This window comes from Patagioenas fasciata, chromosome 3 (genome assembly GCF_037038585.1).
Source record: "Patagioenas fasciata isolate bPatFas1 chromosome 3, bPatFas1.hap1, whole genome shotgun sequence".
NCBI classification, from domain to species: domain Eukaryota; kingdom Metazoa; phylum Chordata; class Aves; order Columbiformes; family Columbidae; genus Patagioenas; species Patagioenas fasciata.
In genome coordinates, this window is record NC_092522.1 from 17,514,230 (window position 1) to 17,541,172 (window position 26,943).

Below are 26,943 nucleotides of genomic sequence, written 5' to 3' on the forward strand. Positions count from 1 at the left end.
GATTTTTGGTGAGCTCATGAGGCACCCACTTATCGAGCTTTTTCACCTTTACAATTTGCTTCAAATGCCAAATGACCGTAGAAAGGATGATGCTGAGTTCTTTGGCAACTTCTCCTGTAGTTGTAAGAGGATCGGCTTCGATGATTGCTCTCAACTGGTTGTTGTCAACTTCCAACGGCCAGCCACTACATCCCTTGTCTTCAAGGCTCTTGTCTCCATTGCGAAACTTCTTGAACCACCACTGCACTGTATGTTCGATAACAGTTCCTGGGCCAAATGTGTTGTTGATGTTACGAGTTGTCTGCACTGCTTTATGAACCATTTTGAACTCAAGTAAGAAAATCAGTCAGATTTGCTTTTTGTATAAGACAATGTCCATAGTCTAAAATAAATAAAAAATAAACAGCAAGTAATGAGTCAGTAGCAAAGAAACATAAAGCAAGAAAAGCACATTAAAATTATGTAGAACATAACCACATTTATTTAAGAATGTATTCCTTTATCAAATGGTAAATTTGAACAATACAAAAACCGCAGTGCCTTTGGCGCCTAAATATACTGCCAGGTATATAAAAAAAGAAAAGAGAAAAGAAAGTAGATGCATTAAGGGCAGAAATCAACAGTGCGCTATAAGCGAGGTTAAAATAGTGCCCTGAAAAGTTGATTGTTGCTTGCCTAACATACGCCATTTGCTAAGTGACTATTTCCAACAGTAGCAGAAGTCTATTGTAAAGTACATAAGAAGTGAATAGTTTGTAAGTAAAAGGATGATATTGTTCCATTCTCTTGTGCAGTTTGAAGATAATGATGCGTTTTGCAATTTTGGCTGTTAGTGGTTGTTTGCACTATGTGTTATAAAGCAAGTATTTATATACTGGTAGGGATTTTTTAAATACCATTGTGTTCTTGAACACAAATAATATATGTGAACATCATTCAAGCCTGATGTTGATCATTGCAGTGAAGACAACAACATTCGTGACTGTTCCTTACTTTGGAGAGGCATTTGGAGCCTGATGGTATTGAAATCTGTTATATGGAAAATTCCCTCACTGTGGTTTAACTTCTGTTACGATTTTTGTCTGATTTGCTTGGGTTTAGCCTTTTCAAACATCTGGTAGGTTTTTTCTAAATACAATTAAGTTTATTTGCAAGATTCTGGCATTTGAAGAGTGTATTGTTGAAGGTGCTCATGCTATTTTGCAAGGCTTCCTTTGAAGAGCCTTCCTTAGAGAAGCTGTTCACAAATGCTAATGATTTCCTGTACACAGCCCTTTCATTCCTTTGTGGCACTTCTACCGGGTGGTGTTCTGTTTTTTTAAGATGCCAAAGCAATGTCACTCAAACCTTGGGGGCTGTTAGCAGCAGTAACAGTGGAGAAGGTAGAGGGTAGCTATCAGATTTTGCTTTCCCCTTCCAGCTACCAGTTGGATTTCACAGTCCAGTCAACTGAAGCTGTTTGATCACTTCATGTGCTACATGTATTCAGTGTAAGAATTTTTACATGCTTTGCAGCATTAAGTGATCAAAAGAAGCAAGATCTTCTGTTGTAGCGTTGATAATAGCCTACTCCACACTGCAGATCTCAGCATAGCACACAAGGATATTGTCAAATTGGTTTTGATCCTGAAAGATCTTCAAGACGAAGAAAGGTAAGATAAAGGAAACTACTGCCATTGAGAAAAATATACATGATATTAAAAACTTGAGGTAGGATCACTCTGCACTTGAAGATAAGAGAAAGGAAGTGGGCAACAGAAAAAAGATTGGACTTCTCAGAAAAAGAGGGACAACAACCAGAACTTGCCTTTCTGTAGGGAACTCAAGCCCAGCCTGTGGCATGTTGTAGTTCTGCTGTCTGGAAATAGCATAGCTATGTTTCCTTGTGTGAGGTCTTTTCACTCCGGTTGTACATTTGTCTCATAAACCAGTAATCGATTTTGGGTTTTTTTTGTTGTTGGGTTTTTTTTTGTTGTTTGGTTTGTTTTGCTTTGTTGTTTTTGTTTGTTTGTTTGTTTGAGGGTGTATTTGCTTGTTTATGTGGTTTTGTTTTGGTTTTAATTCTGCTTAGCTACTTTGCAGATATGAATTGTTTCAGATATATTCTAACTTCAGAAACTTAACATATAATATTTCCTTCATTTTACAGAGAGGAGGCAAAAGTATTTATCTAGGTCTACTATTCAGATGCCTGTTTTTTAAATCACTTTGTGGTCTGAATTTTTTTGTATTTAACTTCATGTAACTCCATGGCAATGATAAGTCCTTAGCGGCCCAGGTGGATTAGGAACAGGTTCTTTCCATCTGGAAACCTCAAAGCAAGAGGAGAAGGGTTAGGAAGGAATTCTGGAAATACATTTGTATACAGACAATCAGAACAATAGAGGAATACAAAGATTGCATTTAAACAGTGTTTAAAAAGTACTTTGTCCCAATGTCTGTGTAGGCATCTGGAAATACTCAAGATTGTCTTTAATATTAAAGGGAGCTTATCAAATGATAGCATGAATGACAGGATGATGTTCAGTTTTCATTGAAGTTCAATAGGAGTTGGGCATCTAATACTATTTTTGGGTTTTAATAATTCCTTGCATGAGAAGCCCTTCAACTCAGATTCTCAAAAATAAATTACTTGTGTTTTCATGAGCATGTGTGTTGATGATATAGCTATTAATCATTTAACATGAAAGCCTGATTGAGAATGTGCTGATTCTTCAATTCTGGTCCTAGTTATACCTCTTTCTGACTCTGATTTTGAATTTCAGTTACATGAATTATGAGAAGAGTTCTCTGAAACCTTTCTAAGCACAGAACTCAATACCCTTAAACTAGCACAATTTCCAGTGCAGATTAGATTGTATCGATATCAAGAAGCTACTGGTTTGCTTTTTTTTTCTAGGAGTATCTTTACACCTTTGAATGATGGTGTTCAGTCCCAGGAACATTATTTTAATCACCTCTGTATAAAAATACTATGACAAAAAAAAAAAAAGGAAAGCAAGCCTCATTTTCAAATTTGGAATTGATTAACTGGAAAGACGTGTTGCTGTACGTGTGGGAAGGAATGGTGTTTGTTATTTTGATCAGGTGGAACTCTCAGTGAATATGCCATTCTCAGGCTGGTCTTACTATATTCAAGGTACACAAGCTCACAGGTGTCTGCCTATGTTTCAAAAATAAGTGTGCAAGAACAAAGTCAAGGCATGTGAGTTACCTTGGCCAGTAGTTAAAAGACTTAGATTTCCTTCTGATTAGGTTCTATTTGGTATAACAGCATCTGCAGTCTTCAGTCAATTCATACTGCCTTGCCACAACTGGGAATCCTTGGTGAGACACTAGCAAGGTCAAGACACTTCTATGCTACATGCTGTTTTGACAGAAAGTACCATGTTGAGGGCTGGCTACTTAAATTGTTCTTTACTGCATATTTTCTCAGAAAAAAATAATTTTGTGTACTGCAGTAATGATGCTGAGTGGATAATAAGATGCAGTGAGCTGCTGCTGCGGGCTCTACACCATATGTCTTCCATAACTATTGCATTTTGGGGGGGCTGGTTGTTAGGGTAATTGTATCGTCTCAGTAATTCATCATCAGAGTAACTTGAAATAATACAGCTATGATATATACCAGTGAGAGTTACAGTGTTTAAAACCAAATAGGAAAACGGCAGTCTGAGAGATGAAGTGTCAGAATCCTAGATTTATAAATATTTCTACATTTTCTGCTTGCTGAGCTTTATGTATAAATCGAATTGCTATTATAACACTTAAAGCAGACTGTAAGGACAATTATTTTAAAGCAGAAAGTGATACAAGCCATTACTTCATAGCAGTAAAGCATAGTTGCTTCCTGCCCTGAAATACTGGGACAGTGAACACTTTTGTGATATCTTCTTTCCAGGCTTCTTGTTCTTTGATCTCGTGTATGGCATTTCGTGACATTAAAAATATCGTATAATTTCTTTCACTTAAATAGCTTTTTTTTTTTTAGGTGCACCTCAGTTGTAAATTACTTTGATGGTGGGCCCATATTTCACTTGCATCTTTTAAGGGTCATTGGTTTAAGGCTAGAAGCTGCTTAATTTTTACAGAGCAATATTTAAGAGTGCAGTAGCTCTGATGGCATCTGTATGCATTTGCATACATAATATTGTTACAGTGACAGTGCTATTTCATATATGTCAACCAGGGGCATCTGGTGAACAATGAATTTTTATTATTCCTGTATTGATTTAGAAAATCTAGATAACTTAATGGCATGAAACTGGGGTCATTTAAAGGTTTATGAAATGATCTTACAGAGCTTGAGTAAAATGTGAGAGTAAAAATACGTTGCAAATTCTCTCTCCATCCCTCTTGAGACAACTGATCTCTCATGAAACAACTGATTAAAGATCCCAAAATTAGGGGAGGAAAAAATGGTTTGTTGCTGTGTATTTATGACTATAAATCTGTTTTTCAAGTGCCTTGTACTGTCTCAGGAAGGATATTGGTGTAGATGAAAAAGGCGTGCTTGGGGTTGCACTTAGGTGAGCATGCACAGCTGCTGCAGGAAATATTGGTAACATTTGTGGCTCTGGAGACAATATTTTTCCCCTCAGAATGGTGTGAATAGTGGCTTAGTGTAGTGTTAGGCAGCAGTTTCCAATTGGATTGGTGTGTACAAATGAGTGCCACAGACCTGACCACACTTCTTCCAGGAACCCAAGGGTCGCATTTGGATTCCAGCCACCGTACAAGCCAACTAATGATATCCTTCAAATTATCAAAAAACCACTCTGAATGCAAGCAAACTGCATACTTGAGGCTCAAAAAGATCAGTCAGCTGTAGATAAAGTCTTATAGAGCTTTTTGGAAGTAAGTATGGCCAGTTCCTTCCTTCACTCCTACTGTCAGGGGGACCAGGAGACTGAGAGTTGAGTAAAGGAGAACAAATCTGTCTGGAAGCAGGATCTGAGGATGAAGGAGGAGCAGTTAAAATTGCTGAGAGACTGGATTGAGAGGAAACCCACTTTGCTGCATGTTGCTTAGATTTGATATGAGGGTGGTGAAATTAGTGATATTTGCATAGAGCATCACACCTCCAGCTGAAAAAAAAATCATACATTTAGTTTAAAATAATGGGATTTAGCACGTTTTTCAGTTCTTCATATTAACCTGCCAATGCCATAGCCTGCAAGGCTTCAGGTTTTAAACTTTTCCGTACAATTATTCAGAACTAGGGGCTTGTTCTAAAATGAAAAGTGGGATTTTCTCATAACTTAAGGACTGCAGAGCTGTGGATTTAAGAAATCAATTACAAGTAAATGTTGTGAGAACTGGCAAGAAGGAACACTGGGAAGAGCTCAGTCTCCTTGCTTAGACAAACAGGAAAGGGAGAAGTTCAGTTTGTTTTGGTGTGTTGGCTTCATGCTTGTCAGATGCCAATGCCTGGTGGATGCCCCCTATGAGACATCAGGAAAAATCTTTGCTTCCTTGCTTGAGATGCCTACCTGTAACTGATAACTTTGCCTGGTACTGCTCTGATAGAGTTTTCAAGCCCCTCCTACATTTTCTACAGTATGTCAAGCACTGATCTACTGAAAGCTATAATCCATCCCTGAAAATGGTTACCTTTCTAAATTCATGAAGGGACACAAAACCTGACCGTAAGTACTGAAGATAACATGAGGATGCCTTTGCCTGTGGGGTGTTGTCCTGCAGTTGACTAGCAAGGAAAATGGTTTGATTACTGTAGGTACAAATTAGGTTGAATATTTTATCACTGCTCATAGAAGAAAGCAGTACCAAAAATGTATTAAAAAATCACTTATGAAATTGGGTTAATGACATAATACCTGAGGGTATGAATTTTATAACCTATATCCAGAAAGTTAACTTCTTTCATTGGAATATAAAAGATAAATTCATTTAAAGAATTCTTCACAGGTGTTTTATATTTTCTGTGTCTCTTCCAGAAAATATTTTCTTTGGAAGTTACTAGATGGTAAGAAGAAATATTGATGGATCATTAGACTAAAATATACATAGTTACTCAGTCTTGGAGTTCAAATGTATCTTCTGCCATCACGTATCCCTCCACTCACTTCCTGAAACAAAAGTACTATTTTTACATATGTGTTTCCTTACAGGATTCAGGAAAACAGAAATTATTTTAATTATTTTGCATACACTTCTAAAACTTGGGATATTAGCCTCTGATTGTTTGAGTGCAAATGATCCCGCTCTTCTTAATAAAACTCAATACATTCGTTCTTCAATAAAAACAAAAATCCAAGTAAATAATCAGTTAGTTCTAAGGCTTTGTTATCATGTTCACGAGAAAGTTGAGCCTCAGGGACTGACTCTGTAAGATACAAGCTGGCACGCTTGCTTTTTTTTTTTTCTCTATTTATTCCTCTGTGGGACTAACAGTATTATTACTTTTCTTTGCAAGTGGTTAAAGGTTGTAAGTATTATGAGCTTAGGTTGTCTGTGGTCTCTTCTAAAACTACTGTAGTGCACATGCTCGTGGTTGACTGATTCCAAAATTATTACTACAGAGAGTACTAAAACCTTGCTGATGCTATAGGAAATATCATTATTCTGGAGGTATTATTATATTATACTAGCACAGGTTTTACTGCATTTGGAGATGGCAGATCAGTAGCACCAGACTACAGTCCAACAGGGAACAAACTGCACTGTCAGCTGCTGACTTGATTTGTGTTTCACATTTCTTGCTTGGGTCTCAGGCTCATCAGCATTCTTGGTGCTTCATCAGAAGCCTGTTAAAGCCAAGGTAGAAGTATTTAGAGTATACAATTGATAAAACATGCTGGAGAATATCCCACTGGAGTTACTAGATTACAATAGTAGCTGCCCATTATTTTGAAGGCAAACTATTTCGGAATGATTGGTATATACACACACAGGAACACACACGCTGCCTGAGCAATCAAAACTCCTAGTGTTTCAAACCACATTGGGAACCTAGGATTGGACCTAAACATTTATATCTCATGCTTTTATCCAGCTGTTTTGTAGCCATTAACATATGAGCCCTGTGAGCTTGGATTCCTACAAGTGGCTGGACAGCAAAGGTTGAACTGTAGTCAAAGCCCCTGTACCTTGCAGTAATGTGTTAGCAACAAAAGAGCTCATCTACCTGCATGGCGTTGTGAAGAGAAATCACCCTGGCCTTGTTAACAGAAGAGCTGCAAGCACGAAGTACCTCCAAACAAATTAGCTTTTCTGAACAGACAGAATAATAAAATACAGGGTAAGAACCATAAACAATGCAGAGGACTTCTCTGGGCTCTGTGTACAGAGCTCTGAAATTATCATTTTTGCTAGTGGGCATAAATAACCTCCTAGAAATATAAACCTTAAATGCCGTGCTATTTCAGGTCACTGGAAAGGATAACATCATTCAACAGTAATGTTGACTTATTGGGATACTTAGTAACACAGAGACATTTCTGTAGTGCCCATCATCAGGGTGCTGAAGAGGGAACCGCTCATTCAGTTGTTTTCTGAGGCTGTTTCTAATAGGAGGAGTAACTTTAAGATTTTAATGAATGAACAGGTGATAAGGGAAAATTTCTACTCCTGTACTAAACAGCTTCTGGGAAAGCAGAAATAGTAATTTAGTATGCTTCAGTTTTATCAGTCTCTTCCCTTTCCTTACTATCATGTTGCTTCAAAAAGAAGGAAGAATAAAAAGTAGGTCTTTCAAATGGACTACAAACGCATGAGATTAAGCAACACGGGGCCAAGGGCTGAGATCAGGTTATCTCAGTAGGGTACTGTGCATCAGCTAAACCACAATAACTGTATGCACACATGGTCTTAACTAGTGACAAATGAAAAATTATGTTATCTTGCAGTGTAGAAGGAGTACAGTGAGTGAAATTACTGCACAATTATGCGAGGGCTTAAAAAACCCATGATCTACATACAGAGATGCCTATTGCAATTCAGCCGATACATGGTGACTTGCTGCTTTGTGCTGGTGTTATCATCTGTCTGGGCTCCTGTACTGTCAGGGCTTTACATCAGATTTTATTTTGTGGTTCTAAAGTGCTGTGCGCAATGGGATTGTAGTCCATGTCATCTTTAGTGTGATGTTCAGAACTCAAACTTAAATATGGGCATGATAATAAGGAAGACTTGAAGTCAAAACCAGATTTGCTTCCTTGTTTTGTGGGAGCTTACATAAATGCACACAGGTGCGAAGAAATGTCAAAAAATGAAACATGACCTTTAAATATGGAGTTTTCTAATGTATTTATGTAGCTGATAACATTAAAATAGAGCAAAAAATCACCATAGTGTGTTATCAACTGTTAGGATGATATTGTTTGCTATTGCAGCTGTGTTTGGTGTCTGTGCACAGTACTTCTGCGCAAATGTAGGGAAGGCAGGGACACTTGTTTTTTCAGTTACAGCTTCTTGTGTATCAAGTATGGCTAAAGGTCTGGCTTCAAGTCTGTGAAGCATTCATTTCACTTGCCAACACCTGGCTGTTTAGAAATGGCAACTTGGTAGCCATGGCAGCACCACATGCTTTTGTTTTTGAAAAACTGCTGATACATTCACCATTTATGCCACTTCATTTTGCTTGCACCTGTCCTGTTCACTCAAAGGTGCTATTTTTCCTTGTCATTTTTTGATCTAAAAGAATATGTGTATATACATATATATAACAAGCAGAAAAGCAGGTATGTAAAGTGTAGGTGATGAATAGTATAATTATGAATCAGCGTAAAATTAGTCAGCTTTTTTTAATCCTCAAAGCCTTTGATTTCTTGAAAGTACTGTGAAAAGGTGCATGTGCCATTATCATTACATGTTGTTTTTCTGCATTTCATGAATTAGTAAGAGAGGAGATTGCTTTAGAGTCAGGGCAACATTGTATTTCTTTGTATACATTTCTTGATAAAGAGAGTAAGCACGTGAAACAGGTGAAGCAAATAAGTTACTGCACCCATTGGAGAAAAATTGGTGAAATCTATTCTGAGCCATAGTTGAACCAGTTGGTATAAAATAGAGCTACAGTTATTGTCCCAAGATAGCCAGGAGATTGCTCTGCAACTCGCACAAGAGGCAAAAGAAACATGTGTGCTGGATGAGGTGGATTCCTTATGGACACCCTATAGATCTGGAAAAGTAGGAGAGCCTACCAATAGCGTAACATTAAAATTATCCACAAGGGAAAAAAGATAAATGTTTAGAACATGATATAAACAACTGTGCTACTTAAAAAACCAACCAACCAAACAACAAAACAACAAAACTTTTCAAAGCAATTCTGAAAGTCTCATCAGGGAGTGGTCATTTTATTGAAGGGTGACAATTGTAGTACCATAGTGTAGAGGGGCTTTCTCCAAAATTGTTCAGCAAATGCTGAACTGTGTAACTGGAACATGCAAGCACTATTGGAAAATGAAGTCAGGTATTTAAAAAGAGAATAAGATAAAGTGGACGGACTCTGGAGTTCACAGCTTGGGAGACTTGCAGAGCCAAGGAACTGCAGGTTACACTCACTGCAAGGAGCAGTGCCAGGGTAGGAAGAGAAAGAGGGAGCTGACACCAGGCTGTGTGGGAGAGATGAAGCTGGTTCTGGAAAGACTGAAGTGAATGACCAAGAGGTACAAAGTGAAATGTTTCATTGTGTTTTATCTTTTGGTGCAAAAACTTTAAGAAGTTTTTTTAAAAAATTTTAAGAAGGAAACACCAGCACCAATGATGTGAAATTTCATGTAAAATTGCCATTTATTATGCACAAGTCTCTAATCTCATACTGTGCATGCTTTGCTTTTTTTTTTTTTTGTTTCTTTAATTTAGTAAGTCTCCTTATTCAGGAATAGAAATTATTTTATAGGAGGAAAAAAAAAATCACAAAGTCCTTAAGTTAAACTTTTAAGAGACATTAAAGGACTTCGTTAAAATGTTAATGTCCCATTAGAGTGAACATCTTAATAATTAAAAGGAAATAAAAATGAAAACTTCCCAATATCACTATCATCTGGAAAATCTACAGTCTTGGTCATGAGTATGAATGCGCATGCAAAGTTCCCTTAGTCCTAGGCCTCCTCAGGCACAGGAGTTAACAGGCAGATCCCAGGAAAGAAAATAATCAGTCTGGTCCCTTAGTGGGAACAAGACACCATCCCTGTGTCACAAGATGCCTTTTGATCTTCTCTGGTGTGGATCAGGAAAGTCCTTGTTAGTCAGATGATTTGTAGCTACTACAATGTGATGCAAAAAAATCTCCCTGATGGGAAGAAAAAAAAAAAAAATCCTCGTTTTTTGTCATTTGTGAACAGTCTGAGTATGAATGAGGTTTGAGAGAGGTGTAGGGCTGGGCCTTGGCTTTTACATCCAGAAAATCCTTGTGCCTCTTCTAAATGAACTGAAAGTCTTTCCATTTTGAAAGCCTAAAAAGGAAGATGGTATTTAATCCTCATGGAGGGGTAGAGAAAGAAAGAAAATTTGAGCTTTTTCCTCCTTCCCCCTCCTCATCTTGCTCTGAACCTCTTGGAAAAGGAGAGAGCTCAATTTGGTGAACTAACTCATTTGGAATACCAATTATCCATCAAAGAGATGTCCCAGACTTACTTAGCTGTCAGGAGGCTTGTCACTGCCACATACGAGCCTTCAGAAGTTACATCAGAGGAGGGAAGATGTTGTTAGAAATCTTTCCCTGTGTGACACAGTGTCTCTATTTCTTGCTAAAACACCTCTTAATTAGTTCTTCTTTTTCTTCTTCCTCCCTTTTCTTTTTTTTAATTCTTTTTTTCCTTTTTATTTCTTTTTTTTTTTTTTTTTTTTTTTAATTATGCAGCACCAGGGAAAAATTGGAGTTAAATTTAATGTTGGAACAGATGACATCTCTATTGAAGAGATCAACGCAATCATTAATGATGGAAAATACCACGTAGTACGATTCACAAGAAGTGGTGGCAATGCCACATTACAGGTGGACAACTGGCCAGTTATCGAACGTTACCCAGCAGGTAAGGGCTTACACAAACGCGTGTGAGTAAGAGAGTGGGGGATGCATGGAGTTTGGCTCATTTTGCTTCTCTTCTTATATAATGTCAGCTCCTTCTCAGTGTTTTAATAGCTAATATAAGTAGTTAAAGAGTCCTGAGCAATATGCAGTTTATGATGATGGCATTTTCTTAAGTGAGTTTAAAAGCACGAATTCAAGTTACTACTGGAAGTGGAAAAATACAGTTATCAAGGCATGAAACAGTGGGGATTTTTTTATTGTTTTCATTTGTTTTTCTTGGATTATTGTTTTAGGGGGAAAAAAGGCTTTGACAAAAGCTACAGAGTAATGTGAGTCCCAAATTGATCTCCAAGTGATGGGGTAAAACATTTACTGAGGAAAAGGTGATCTGTGTTCTTTTAATTAAAAGTTGTTATTAAAGCGATCTGAAGCATATGAATTTAGTGCAAATGTTCCATCAGGCATAAACCGACAGGTGTATCAGTTATCAACTGTACAACCAACAAAACAAATTGAGGTGCCTTAACTTAAAATGCAAACCACAGGATATTACTTATGCAAGTACGTGGACAGGACTGCTTGTGTGAATACAGAGTTGCCTTGATTGGGCCCATATTAAATTTTATGCAAATGCCATACACTGAAGATTACTGTGTTACTAATTTTATTCATTTTTAAAGGCAACAGGTTTTTCAGATATGCAATCCCTTTCTTATTGCGTAGGACAACTGAGCCATTAATGGTAACTTACAAATCTGCATGTTATCTGTTAACAGTTGGGGTGTGTGTGTTTACATTATTAGACAAAAGGCAGTAAATTCAGAGATGTAAGTGAAATGTAGATCTGATTTATCTGTTCAAAAGTAGAATATTCTTCATTTTGGGGGTGGAGTGGGATGGGAGGGTATGCTTCACTAGTAAGGAATGTATAAGCCATTCCCTGTACTAATTATTAGTATTTAGGGATTTTTTTCCTAGTTGGTATTCGAGTTGCAGTCCCGCTGTTCACCTGACTTTTTAAAAATTAAAAAAAAAAAATCCACAGGTGAAATATCACCCTTCATATAATTTATTTGAAGTAATTTAGATTTTAAAACAAAAAGTATGCATCACAAATGAAATTATGTATAGCAGGGGTGGTCAAAAAATCCTGCATGCTAATGTGTTATGGATGAGTGACAGTTCTGGCAGTTAGAAACAATTAATGACTTTAAGATAGATACATCTCTGAGAGGTGATAAACTCTTGAGGGAAAGGGGGATACTGAATGAAATATGTCCTGTGATCTTTCAGATATTCCTGTTTCCCATTTACTCTCCTTGTTTTCTAACTTTTGCAGTATTTGGTAAATGGTAGCTGAAATAAGCTGGCGAAAGCTGGAGAGGGGTGTCTCTTAGTTTGTTTTCAAGACAGAAAGGAAGGCAGAAAGGAAGTTTGTTTTGTTTCTTTTTTTTTTTTAATCTAAATGATGAACATGACAATATTTTTGTTTTTGTTCTCTGTTCTGTTTATTTGTGAAAATACTCAGTGGCTACAACAAGGATGCAGTTGAGTTCTGAAAAGAGTGGCACACAGAATTTATTTTTACTGAGCATAGATCAATTTAGAAAACAGATTTTCTTATGATGGGATTTGTGGAGGGGAAGAGGTTGAATGTTCTCTTTGAAAAAGGAAAACAAAAAATTAGAGTTTCTTGAGCTTTTATAATCCATGTGCAAGCTCCACTCAAAGGCATTTTCAGTTGCTTCATCAGCCAAGATACAGAATCCCTTGGCTTGCTTTATTGCTGGATTTTCCAAGATTGCTGTTGGCCTTTAATTTTCATTGCCTTTCACATAGTAATATGTTATGATTCCTGTATGCCATAGCATTGCTTTTGAAATCCATCTTCCCGCTTTTCACTTTCCATCTCTTCTCCCTTCCCAGCACGAGAGCACCTAGCCATACCTTTCTCTTGTGTTTCCATGCTGCTCTGTCAGGTTTGGCACTCTTCATTTAAACACTTTTCAAACACTAGTTTCTTCACAGACTGATATTGATGTACCTTTTCAGAAAAACATGGGCTTGTCCTATGACTATGCTGTCTTTGAGTAAGGTTGATACTGTTCTGAAAACGTTAATGGCACCATGTTCAAAGCTACCACTGTCATCCCAGTTCTAAAAGTAGTATATCTAAAAGTGATGTCTTAAAGATATCAGACAACAACAGTTTGGCAAATACTGCTGCATCCAATTTAGATGTGCTTCTGCTGTTGCTGTTTTAGGGACCAATAGTAGCACCTGGCAGTACTGGTTGAACAGCTGACTTGTTCTTTGCTCATGTTTTGGATGGAGAACATGTTGTTATTGTATAATATGGACCAAATTAGATCCTGTTTTCATGAGTGAGGGTTCATTAGCTTTCATTTAAGTGTTAGAAAGAATATTTTTTTCCTTCGTACCTGTTTTCTGAATTGTTTCCTTCTGCCTAATTTCTTAATGTGCCTGTACCGCTGCACATGACTTATCTCACCTACTTCTGGGTTTTTTTTTAATTAAGAATAGGAACAAGATTAGAAGCTTAATTAATAAGTTTGCTATTCTTAAATATTTTGGATTTCCTTTTTTCAAAAATAAAATAACATAAAAATATCAGTTGGTTGCCTAAAGCATATGAACTGATTAATTCACCTTTCTTTACAAGGAAAGCTTATATATACTAAATTACACTTCTTATTAGAGTGTCTGACATCGCTTGTTGTGATATGTGTCTTAAAATATTGGATGAAGATTTTCTGAGAAGAGTTTCTGGTCAGAGACTCAGGATATAGCCCCATCTAAGTGCTGTATTTATCATCACCAAAAGCTCAATAACAGTTGGTGTTGCAGCACTTGCTAGGAGGATGGTGTGGGCACCCCTGTTGATACTCAAATCGAGCATCTGTTGAAAAAGTGCTGTGGCCCTGATTGGCACAAGTCTGTGTGGGATTTGTAGGGTGTCTGAACTCAGTCCTTGGTCTCAGGAGCTGCCCAGAGTTCGGTGCCCTTGCAAAGGATTTCTAGCTGGTGTGGCACATGTGATTCGCTAATATTGCTTTATGAGCAGTCGGAGAGGTAGACACCTTGCAGAAAGAATCGTATGACATTGCTCCATAGGGTTTCCATGGCTGTTTTTTGTGTTTTGTTCTCACGCTGCATAAAATGCAGAAATGACCCTGGAAGATGAGTAGGATCTATATCCAGCTACTCTAGAGGGTTATGTTTTCTCTGGACCAATGCACCTTCAGCTTGTATCTGAGTAGATGTGAAATGAGAGAGAGTAAACCAAAAGAAGTGGCAGTGGCCAGTGGTGAAGGATGTTTATCCTTGTAAAGGTGGCTGGTTGCTTTTTGGACTATAGTGGGGAAAAAGTTGTTTTACTCCTAGAAAAAATGTAAAGATTTCAGTGTTGTGAAATGGTTGGCTGATTTTCAGAAACAGAGGTACATATGTACTTCCACACTCCTATCAAAGTCTTTTTTTACTCCAGAGTTTCTTGCCATTTCTCTGAGTATAATGCTAGAGCTATGAGGATACACCCTTCAATTTCTGCCCTTTATTAAATGTTTGTCCTGTTTTCCCACTTCCTCATTGTGTCAGTGGCTGGTGGGTAGCCCTGTGTTTGAAAATGGCATACTGTAGTTTTTTGATAGCTGACTGCAATGCTCAGATCTCTACTGGATTTGTATATTACATCTTTCTTAACTAAGTTCAATGTTATGTCTCTTTACTGAATGATTATCATCCCTCTGCACCTTTCCAAAGGACCAGAATATTTCACTTTGTCCTCTTTTTCAGATAGTGATTTCCCATTAACTTATCTGGATGCAGCCTAATTTCCGATCATATTAAACAGGAATGAGAAAACTGCTGACTGTGCAGAGTTCCTAATCAATAGACTAACCCCATTTTCCATGCAGATCCTTTCTACTCCTTATGGCTTATCTTGTCTGCTTCACAAGTTAATTTTAATTGCCCCTCCTGACTGGCTGCTGTTGTGGTGATGGGACTGCACCAGTAGCAACTCCAGCTGCTCTCGTAACTTCAGTTCAGTAGTAACTCTGCACTGACATGTAGATTTTCTAATAATACATTTATGGCAGGAAACCAGGGGACTTTTTAATTTGGGTCAAACTGAACTAAAAATTATGGGTGAAGAAAAAAAAAAGAAAAATTCGAAATTTGCTTTAGTAATATATAAAATATTAATGCCAGTATTTTCTAAATAAAATGGTCTGACTTTTCATGTCAAGATTGCCCAGTGTTTATAGGGGATTTAGGTAATCTGAGAACAAAGCATCTCACTTAATTTGAAACAACCTTTTCTTCCTTACTTGAAAGAAAATCTGTTTTGAATCAAATAGGGGAAAAAAATAATCTTTTTCATAGTAGTGCTCATAAAGATATCTATTTAACAGGAAAAACAATTTTCTCAATTTTCTAATTTTCCTTCCTTAGTACTGAAGAGTATGCATTTTACTAGTCTGGGAAAGTATGTTGGAACAAGCTAGATTACTTTCTAAAGCCACAATAATCGCCATTTATTGTGAGAGATTTTCAGAATCACTTTTCTGTGAATAACTGCACTTTCTGCAGCCAAAGGGAATTTTTCCAGTGTTGATTCTTTTAAAAGAACGTGGTGCAACCAGTCATTTTACCAGCAGGAACCTACACTTCAGGACTTCCATCATAAATCAAACTGATGCAGAATTTTCTGGGTATGAGACAATCTGTTAGATATTGGCCAACTGGTCTATGGTTTCAAAGCTGTTCAGACTCAACAGTTCCCAGAAGCCTGCAGCAGTCTGGAAGATACAGTCTGATGTAGACAAATCTCTAAAATGGAGCCTTCCCGGTCATACCTGGACCTCTGGTCTGACTTAGAAAAGCGTAACTTAGTTGGCAGCTGTCCTCATGTATCCCGTAAGTCAGCAGATGGTGTCAGGGATGTATCTGACAGATCTAGATCTGAAAGCATGAGCATCTCGCACACATTGTTCACACAAAAGAGATGGAAAAAAACGCTGCCAGAGTACTGGAACCAGTCAGTTTCTGTGACTGGGGAGCATACGTTACGATCAAGCATACACACCAAAGAAGAGCCAGTGTGAGAGTCCATGTGTGTTGGCAGAAGATCAAACCACAGGCTGACATTATGGTTAGTTCCAGGTATCTCTGCAATATGACAATCGGCAGCTGAAGCTCTTAGGACTCTGGTATAATAGAGAATAATTCTGTTTGGGGTTTTGTTTTTTTCTTTTTTTGCTTTATCGCATATAAGGTTAAACATCTGAGGGCCAAGTGTTGTCTTAGGGACTTTCTCTGGATCTGTGGGCTTAAGGTTGTTACTGCAGAACATCCAAGGGCTAGAGGAAGGAGGAATTCCATCTAAAAGCTTCTCTTTGTTCCTGTGTTCTGGAAAACAGACAAAGTGTCTGCCATCTTTTCATGGGATACTGCTGACAGCTAAATAGTGAGTCAGGCATTACCATTATTATTTAGGATAAGGGCTATCCATTTTTTTCCATTTTGTGTGTTCAGGTTTGCCATAAAATTAAGAGGAGACATTTGTATCAGTACATTTGTTTCTCTGGCATATATTAGTATTTCCCAAGCAATCCATGTAGGTGTCTAACATACACCATTGACTTAGAAACACCTTGCAAATTCAAGCCCTTACTGCCACTGCTGAAGAGAATCAAAGATCTGTTTCTCAGGCCTAAGTGTAGTGGCCAGGAGAGATCTTGAACTCTTTCACAAACATAATGGTCAATGTGAGGTAGGAACCTAACAAGTACATAGTCACTCAGTATTTGCCATGCCTTGCATTTGCCATAGGGTGATTTTTCAAACCTCCTTGGCCACTGCTGTTAGGAATGGGACTGTCAGGGTGTTTTCCACATTGAAAGAATGTAAGCCTTCTGACTCCTGTTTATTTATTTGTCTAGCAACACATCATCTTTATGTTTTCTCTCACTTGCTTCCTTCTCTGGATAAACAACCCCAAATTTTTACATTTATACAATTTAAAAGGAAAAAAAAATGTAGTGTTGTGTTTGTTTTTTTTTTTCAATTTATTTGTATATTTTCTAGATGGAGAGATTTTGTAAGATCTTCATCAGCTTAAGAAATATTTCAGTCGATAAAAGCATTTTTCATTCTCATCCCAAAGTAAAAAAATCAACTTACTTTGTTGGATAGGCATCATAACAATAAAAGTTGATATATGGAAGGTACTGCACATAGGTGAGATCATTTGAACTTTTATAGAAAATATTTTCAGTTAATTGCTTTGGCTCAAGACAAAGGTTTAGTGCTGTAGACAGCTCATGGATTTTTTTCATTAGCAGTCAAAAAACAAGTAAGATCTGAAAATGGTTAGAATGTTAAAAAAAATATTAACCCTCTAAAGGATTCATGGTTTGGGGTGTTTTCTCTTTTCCTATTCTTTTTTTTTCCCTATGTGTATTTGAATAGTTATCTTAGTAAGAGAAGAGTTCAAGAAATGAGAAAGAAAAGTGTGCTAAGTTAAGACTGTTTCTTCACATAAATTCCTTCTCTTAGAGGGTAACAGGAGAAAACTCCTGTGCTTGGAAATTTTCTTTCAGGTTTCCAGTCTGAACACTTTCCAGTTCATCCCACTTTGTTCTTATATGTCTTTTCACAAAATAGTTTCCCCATTTCACAGCTTGTCATAATAACCTTTCTTTTGATGCTTTTTTGTTTTGAATTCATTTTTGAAAAGCACATGTGGCTGTGAATGGACAATAGTGAGACCACTAGGACCTCATGTAAAGACATGTGAAAATATTAATGCTGAAAATCACCTCCACTGATGCATTTGAAGATCTTATTTTCCCTTTTCATATGTCAAAATTGGATGGCTCAATGTCATTCTGCAGCTGACTAATATACCCACTGAATGTCTTTCCTCATGAATTCTCTCTTGTAAGACCCCAGTTTATCACAAAAGGTGCTGTGACTGGTCCTATATCTTAAGTACGTGACCTGGATTTTGTAGTATGAGCTTTAGTGTCACTTCTGTTACCTTAGAAGGGCTCAGTTCTTCATGACTGCTATCTGCAGCCTCTTCAGAGTTACCAGTATGTCAACTGCAGATTTCACTGTGTGGTCAACATTTTATATTGAGATCAGTGAAGAAAATACCATAGAAGATTTGGCCTGGCACTCATCTCGGGTACTTTCTTAGGTGTTCCACCATGGTAGTTTTCCTGTGGGAAAACCACTAATTTCCTTACATACCTGCGGTGGCCTCACTGGTAGCTCCTAGTCTAACGCAGTTCCAGAATTTACCATGATATTCATCTTAATGTGGAACTCAGCATTTAGCTTATTATACTTACTTGACTTAAGCACACATACATCTTCCGTTCAACTAGAACACAACATCACAACATCAGCCATTCAACTAGATGGCATCAGCTCTCCAAAACACTTGGAGAACTTTGATAGGTCTGACTGACCTACTATCTCTTGAGGATTTTTAGTTGTCAAATATAAGTAATATACTAGGGAACGATGAGGGCCAGAAGATGATATAATTGGCATATTGGCAGGTCTGAATGTGACAAGTTCTGAGTGTAAATGATTCACTAAGAAGCTGAAGAAGACACCTTAATGTAGTTGGAAGTATCAGGGAGAAGAAAGCTCCAATGCACTAACTAGTTCCTGGAAGGGGTTTGCATTCTAGGAAGATGAGTACCTCGAGTGTCACCTAAAACAGGCAGCCTTTGTATTCAGAAACCTGTCAACAGATACAGAAATAGGATATCAGGCTGTATTCTCTACATGACAGAGAGGAGAGTGGAAGCAAAGAGGAAGATTTCCTTGTTCAATGCTATCCCTTTTTGCCTTTTTTTATTCAACTTTTTACCATACAATTTTTCTACTCTTCTGTGTTTTCCACAGTTAATCAATGATTTTCTACATGGCATCCTATCAGATTCATTACTGAAATCCCGATAAATTAGATATACTTCATTTCCTGCATCTAGAAAATCAGTTAACTTGTCAAATACAACTATTAGATTAGTCTAACATGATTTGGTAAAGTTTTGCATTTTATCTCATTCTCCAAGTGCTTCCAAGTCTTTAATTCTTTTCTTTCAAATTTGTTCTAAAGCATCATGTATGGCTAAGGTCAGATTAAATAGTTTGACTGGATGGCTTTTTTTCCTCTTCTCATGTAAAGCTGTTATGTTTTCTGTTCTCTAATACCAGAAATATCATGCCCACTGGATAGTTGTATTTAAAAACTCCTGGCTTGTTACTTTTAAATTCTGGGGTAGAGATAACCTTCCTTTCCTTCTGATGCCACAAATTCATTAAGAATATGTATGTTGCTTTCTTCTGAACTGTGGAGATCTACCTTTTCACAAACATGTTTCTGTTAGTCAGTCCAATCTGCTCCCTTGGATCATCATCAACCCTGCTGTAAAGTGGCTTAAGAACCTTTTTCTTTTAAATTTATTCTACTTGCTTTGAAAGGCCCTTTGAGCTCCCGTTTTGGCAACTTTACCTATATGTTTATTTCTGTTCCTAGCTCTGAAAGTCATGGCTTTCTTTGCTGAGAAAGTCTGGGTTTTAACCTCCTATATAACATAGTCTACGGTAGTGTAGGTATTCAGCCTAGTAGGTCTACTATTGTATATTTTTAATCTTGCAGTTGCAATTCCAGATACATATATATGTATAATTTTTTGTTGTTGTTGTTGTTATTGTTATTATTATTTTTTTCTCATACTTTACCTTAAAGAATTTCCAAGGGTCTTTCCTGGCTGAGTCCAGCCCCTCAGACTGATTACACAATCTGGTTTCCTTCACTTTAACAAATTTTGTTATTTTGAAATCAAGAATCTGATTTACAGACTTATTTCTAATTGCGCTTGTATTAATTTGAGTCAGCTCACAAACATTCAATCAAAAATTGTTTCCTAAAATTAACTTTTCTATAGTGTTTTCATTACTTACCCAAAGCAAAGCTAAAATAGCATTGTTTTCAGTTCGTTTCAACTGGCCAAAATCTTCAATGAGTGTTACAGGAAGCTAATATCTACCTGTATTCATACAATTACATTCAGTTATAATATGAATAAAGTAAGATATTATAGCAGTGTGTAAAATAAAGGCATAGAGATTTAAAAATATGACAAGGAAATCTGTGAAACGCACTTCAGCAGGGTCTCTAGAGTATAGTAAGATGCAAGAAACTAATTCAGCAGGAATCAAAATAGAATAAAAATTACTTTTAGTTACTGAGCCACAAACCAGCAGTTCAGTGATGGCCAACATGCTACCTTACCTTTGCCAACATGTGATTGCACGACTGAATTCTTGCATCTTTTTCTGATTCATATGGCTCTGGCTACTCTTAGGTTATGATTAAATTTATTTTTCAGCATTTATCTAGATCTCACTTCCATTATAATCTAATTGTTCACATAAACATTGATGTTAAAAGTGGTGCTTTATTTTCCCATTCTCTTTGGGTGAACCTCTGTCACAGCTTATCCAAAGTCAATGAAATATTTTCTTAAAAAAGCACTACTGCCCTTTGAAAGCTTCTGAAATTGTTCTATGCTGCTGTCATCTTTAAATAAAGAGCCTAGGTGATACCCAAACAAGACATTACAGTAAGTCTCTTTTCAAAAAGTGGTTTCTGTAAAGTTTCCCAAATCAGCTTTTTTTTTTTTTTTTTTTTAATCTGACAGCTTATCAGGTTTTTCTGTCAGATAATGCCGTATAATAATGCTTCTCTAAGTCTGCAGACAGACAGATTTTCTTTTTTCCTTTATTTTTCATCTTGGATATCCTGATGAAATACAAAGGCTTATCCCTTCTTAGACTTAATAGATCCTGTAATTAAATTCAGAACTTGATAAAATGTGTGGCACAGTTGTCATTACTTGATCACAGAAGGTATAACACCTTTCAGTTAAATACGGCAAGGTGGCACAATGCATCTAGTTTAGAAAGAGAAAGAAAATGTAAAATGATCAGTGATTCAGAAAAAGTTGTTCTAAAATACTGAAAGGAAGAGGTATCTGCGATTTTTGTGTCTTGTGACAAATGATGGTACTCATATCTGCTTGTAATAATTAGGCACAAAGTGGCATGGAAATGGAATTTCTGAAGAAGACCACAAGCTGTGGGGATTCAAGTTAGAGGAAGAAAGTGGGAGTGAAAACAGATCTCTGAATGAGACATGGCAAATCTGTCACAGCTGGTCCCATTCACCTCTTCAGGAAGACCATTATCTTATTAACAATCCCAGTAAAAGTCAGATCACAAAAGATGAAACATTGCCAATATGTAGGGATTCTTTTGCACACTTTCATTTGGTTTGACGTATGTTTTCCCTGGAACCTGCATTATCACAACTTATCCAATGTAGTAGGATAAGTTCAAAATGTAGGATTAATGTGTTGTTGATTAAAAATAAAGTGATTTAATCAAATTATTTACCAAGGAATTTTAGCTACTCAGTAGCTTCTGTAACAATACAATGCTGATATCTGTGATAGAATCAATGTCTTAAAAGATATGTGCCATTCTTTTTTTCTTTCCCAGTGGCAGAATCATGTTTTCAATGCAAAGCTGTGGACAAAGACCAGATTCCTTTATTTCCTTTCAGCCTGCCCTCTGGTAGGTTCATTGTTGCCTGATTCAGGATTATGCAGGACTTTATGGACCATTTCGCTCACTAAGTCAAACCAGCATCCACCAACTTCAGTAAAATTACTTTTGTGTTACACTTGCGTGAATAAGCATTGGCATGGTTGTGACTGTGCCCCTCACTTTAGACACCCTACTTGATGGGCGTACACATGTGTTTGCTCCAAGACTGGTATTAATGCTCCTAGGGGCTGATAGGTGATGCAAGAGATGAGTATGACAGAGCACTGCTGCCATGTGCTCCTTCTGTGATGCTATTTGTTTCCATTACCTTCTGGGGCAGCCCTGAAGTCAGTCTGAAATGGGAGCCTTTCTCAGGACAGAACAAATCAATGCAGTGTTGAGCCTTCCAACCAGACAATCAATCATATGGAAAACAAAATTAATTTCTCTACAGTGCTATTGTGTTTTAGGTTCTCTCAGAAGGCTTTTTTTTTTGGAGGGTGGGGGGCGGGGGCACATTTGTGCATGTGTCCCCAGTTATATTTTACTGGTGTTGTGAGGTGTGACAGCAGAATAGTACTTTCTGTCTTCAGGATAAGAACTTCCATCAAACTAATTCAGAAGCAGTTACTCTAATTCATACTACAGCAGGGAAGATGCCAACCTGCTCTGTCTTAGATATTTTTCAAGACACTGAACTGCATTAACCAGGTATTCAGGAGGACACACATCATTGCTGTCTTGAACATACGAGTATTTACATGCATTAGACTCTCTTTCTCTCCTTTGTACCATGTGAACACAGGTGAGGTGTACACCCATCCCTTCATCCTGCAGTGTGGTTAACTTTTTGCACTCTTAAGCCTTGTTGATTCCAAATACTTTGGATTTGTGATTAATGACAACTTGGTTGTGACTAGTTCTGCAGGACTGTTGTATTATTTTGTGCATTTTGTATGTTCAGAGTGTTCCAAGAGTGTTCAGAGTTACCTTGAGCCTAGCAAGGTGTAGCTAAACCCAGATGGTCTTATTTGCAGTCCATCCTACCTGTTAGAAAAAGATTAAAAGGCTTGTATGATATAGATAACCTAGAACATTTATGAGTTTCATGAGAGTCACATTCTGTAGTATATACCATTTCAAATAAATTTGAAGCAGAATTGCCCATCTATCACTATATCAGAAGCACAAAGCATTGTGAATGACATCCCAATTTCAACCCCTTGCAAGCAGAAGTTAACTGAATTGAAGGCAGTGAAATTATGCTTTTACAAATTGGTTTAATTGAGACGCAAATGGTTTATTTTCCTTAGTGGACTACTTCTAAGGAGTTAATTTGCCTTTCTGGTGCAGCATTGAGTTCAGTGGATATTAAAAAACTGAATGAAACATACTATTGTCAGGGTTAAGTATATATAAAGACAATTTTGATTTTCCTGTTTTAGAGATCTCACAGGCATTAATAGAGTACTGGTTTAAGGTTTTACAATTAAAGTTGCACAATAGGGAGAGGAGAATAAATATACTCTCTTGAAAAGAATGAACTGTACTAAAAGTTTGACTGTAGCTGGGTATAGGTCTTATTCTTGAAAATACACTCTCATTTTCAGAGCACAGCAACTACCTCACAGCAATTTTCCCCCAAAGGATTCCTGAGAATCTCACTTTAGGGTCCTAGTCCAATAGTTGTCTTCCATGAAAATTTGCCTGTGTTTTTGTCTGAAATAAAATACAGACTCAGACTGAAGACAGTGCTGCGGTTGCACCATCAATTCCAAAAAGTTAGGGTAGGATAAGGCACAAGTGAAGGATTTGGATGGAAGTTTCAGACTCATTTTCAGGGTTCCGCCTCCCGTTTTTAACTTGTCTGGTGCTCATAGGTACCCTGTGTGTATAAATCATCCTTTATGAGCCACATTGCCATCCACAGAAGTACAGCATTGCAGTATTCAGTGTTGCAGTGACTTTGGGGAGCCTGTGCATGACAGCCACCCATCTTATCATCAGTCCCAAAGCTGATGGATACTCTTCATAAAATTGAAGAGAAGTGATCATAGTTATTTTTTGTTTAGTCAGCTTGAGCTAATAAACTCAATATTGCATACAACAAAGAGTTAACAAGCAGGAGCATTCATTGACTGGAAACACATCTAGTGGGGTTTTACAGAGTTCTGTACTGGGCTTGAAAATATCACTTTTATAAATGGCCTGGAAGTCTATATTAAGTCATTGCTGCTGATGTGTGGCTGCTACAAAGACTGAAAAAAAAAAAAGGTGGTAAATAATAATGAGGGCAGGGTAATTGCAGGGTAATTGTGGTGTGTGAACGTGACCTCTTGGGAAGCCAGGGGAATTTAAAAGAAGTTAGACTGCAGAAGTGCTAAGTGCTAAGATATGGTTCTAAGCAAAGGTTTGAGCAACACAGATAATGTCCTGGAAATTAATAATTCTGAGAAGGCACTTGTGAGGTCTCATCTTCCAGATTGCTCCATATGAAATATCATGTGATGCTGTGACAAAGGAGTTTATGGAAATTACTTTGTGGGCATAAAAGGCTAAAATGCAAGAACTGAGCAGGATTTTAACACCCTTTACAGCACTTTGAAGCCAGCTCTGGAACAGGTATCAACGTCTGTACCTGGGGTCTGTGGTTTTGTGGAAAAAAATCAGAGGATGTGTAACAAAAACTCAAGAGAGGTTAACTGATTTATAGTGTGAAAAAAAGAAAACCAAGCAGTGACTTCATTACAGCTTTTAGTGGGAAAAAACACTAAATGCTTACAGTGCTCTTTAGCTGTTCCTAGAAAGTCACAACCAGAACTAAGAATTTCATGCAAGAAATAGAGCACATGATTTCAACAGTGAACCTTGGAATTCACTGCTGAAAGATTTCTCTTTACTGTGTGTCATCACATTAGGAGAAGATGGTTTCCTGGAGGACCTGTTTGAGCCTGTTACAGGTTATGAATTGACCAAACAGTAGTTTTATGGCTAAAGACAGGATCAAGTGGCTCAATATTCATGTCCTGTGGTGTGCATATCAGATTATACCTATGTTTATATTAGGGGTGTACTATCAATATAAGAATACTTAAGTGCTATGCTAATATTGTGTTTTTAATGCAGATACAACTATACTTTCCGAGGAATTAACCAAATCATTAAAAAAAAAATGTTTCCAGGTGTAATTTCTATATCTAGAAATAATTTCTATATCCAGAAATATTACTGTACTAAACAAAACTATACAGTGTCTTAGACATGTCAATCCTATTGCATTGAACTGAGAATGTGCTTGCAAGTCAACAGAAACAGAAACTGAAAAAATTATCCCAATCCTAACATACCATTTATCTTTCTCAACTTTGTCTATTTCTACATCCATAAATACCGATAGCTAGGAAAATTATTATTATTTAGCCGTTTGCTCAGCCATTCTATCTGATATCTCACAGTTTTTTACTTTTTTTTTTTTCTAGTAGCTGACTTTAGTTAAAGAACATTCTATGGAGTAAATCTGCATATAGATTTGCAACTGAGCTGGAGGAATGAGCCACGTTGCAAAAGTCTGACAAAAATAATCTGTTGGTTGTACACTTGCATCTGCCACCTCTCTGTGGATGTGAGCACCATGGGTGCTCCGTGCAGAAAACAAAGCAGGATGTTGCTCCAATCTTTGTCAGAATCATGTTTTAGCTTTGTGCTTTATTAGTGGTAACGATGCATCCTGGGAGTGAGATATATTTTAATCTTAATTGTATTTACCTCAGCCTTAGCCATGGAAGTTTGTTTATAAGATCTAGCATTCTACTTTGGAAGCAGTGTCAAATCCATGCACATATTAATAAAACCAAGGACAGTAGGCAGTTTCCTTTTCCCATCTAATTTTTTTATTTCAGGGCAGTACTTTCATGGGTAATTGTGGATGGTGGATTGATGAAATCACGTAGTCGTTCCTTCTTATAGTGCTGAATTTTGTCTTGAAAATTTGCTTATTTAAAGTGGAATGCATTAATATTTTATTAGTAAGCCATCTGTACATTTTAGCTGTTAGTGTTTTATCTACTTAGAATTAGATGTTTATTTAATGCCTCATCATTCTCAGTACTGTCATTTAAAAATAATTTCAATAGCATATTATATTATATTTTAATAATGCATTAGTGCTTCGTGTTAGACAAGGTACTAGAATTCATAAAGCTGGCAAGATTATAATATCCTTATCTAATTTCTTCAACATAGTGGGTTTCAGTATGTTTTTAAAAGGTCAAGTGGTTTCCTGAGAAAAAGTGAATGTGTAAATTGTGCAAGCAGAGCTATTTTCTTTCAAAGGTTGTTCTTTTCCCCATTTAACATTTCATAAGCATTTCAAAGTAGAAGTAGAGTCTACTTTTGGATATTGCATCAGCAAATGGATTTTTATAAAAGAAAATGAAAAATTAAATATATTGACAGTTGACTAGCAATTGCATATTTCTTTGAAAATTCATATATGCTTAAATAACTTAATATTGATTTTTTTTTCATTATGGTGTTTCAATTCAGATTAACTCTGAAAATCAAGCCAATAAATTTATGCCTACACAAAAGTTAGCTGCCAGCTATGGGCTGTCTATCTAAAATGTGACCTTGTCAACTTTAAAACAGAGTAGATCCTTGTATGAAAGTGTGTTCTGCGCAAGTGCTTAGGATATCTTGATTTAGCTGGTGGAGCTCAGATCCATATGTTAGTTCTGGCATTGGAATTGCTGGCTTTCTCTTCTAGTTGCCCAAGCCTACCTTGACACCAGCTGTCATCTGAAAACATCCAAGAAGAGAGCTATAGTTTTAAAGGCCTTTTCAGGTCACTGTTTAGCAAGACACTTGGGAATTGCTTCTGTGGGTTGATGTTCAGCATGTCTTTAAGTGCTTTTACAGAAAAGGTTGCACTGAAATCAGCTTTCTATAGGAAGGGGGTTGGTGACAACACTGAGAACCTTTCTCACACCTGTACCCCCTCACAGGTGCTTTATTCAGCAGTGGGTCTTTCTCCCATATTTACAGAGAGTATGCAAGAAGTCATGAAGCACAGATTTCAGCAAAGTAATAAATACGTTATAGTAACCATCTTTTCCCTGCCTTGAGAACTTCCTAAATCATAAAAGAAGGAAACTGTAGAAGTTTTGGACATAGAAATCCAGAGCATTTGAAGAATGAAGTTTTAAATTTTCTTCAAAATCAAAACCTCATTCAGAATCAGAATCTTAAAGCTGATTTGGAACACTTCACAGAATAAAAGAATGTCCCAG

At 37.0% G+C, this 26,943-nt stretch overlaps 1 protein-coding gene across 36 annotated transcripts in view; it reads left to right on the forward strand.

The window, feature by feature from the left end:
• NRXN1 (neurexin 1) overlaps positions 1–26,943 on the forward strand; it is a 731,497-nt gene that overhangs the window by 591,188 nt on the left and 113,366 nt on the right. For all 36 annotated transcript variants that reach the window (XM_071805868.1, XM_071805870.1, XM_071805881.1 and 33 more), the window contains one exon: positions 10,829–11,000. In XM_071805868.1, the coding sequence (XP_071661969.1) occupies positions 10,829–11,000 (172 nt within the window). The remainder of the gene's footprint in view (positions 1–10,828; positions 11,001–26,943) is intronic.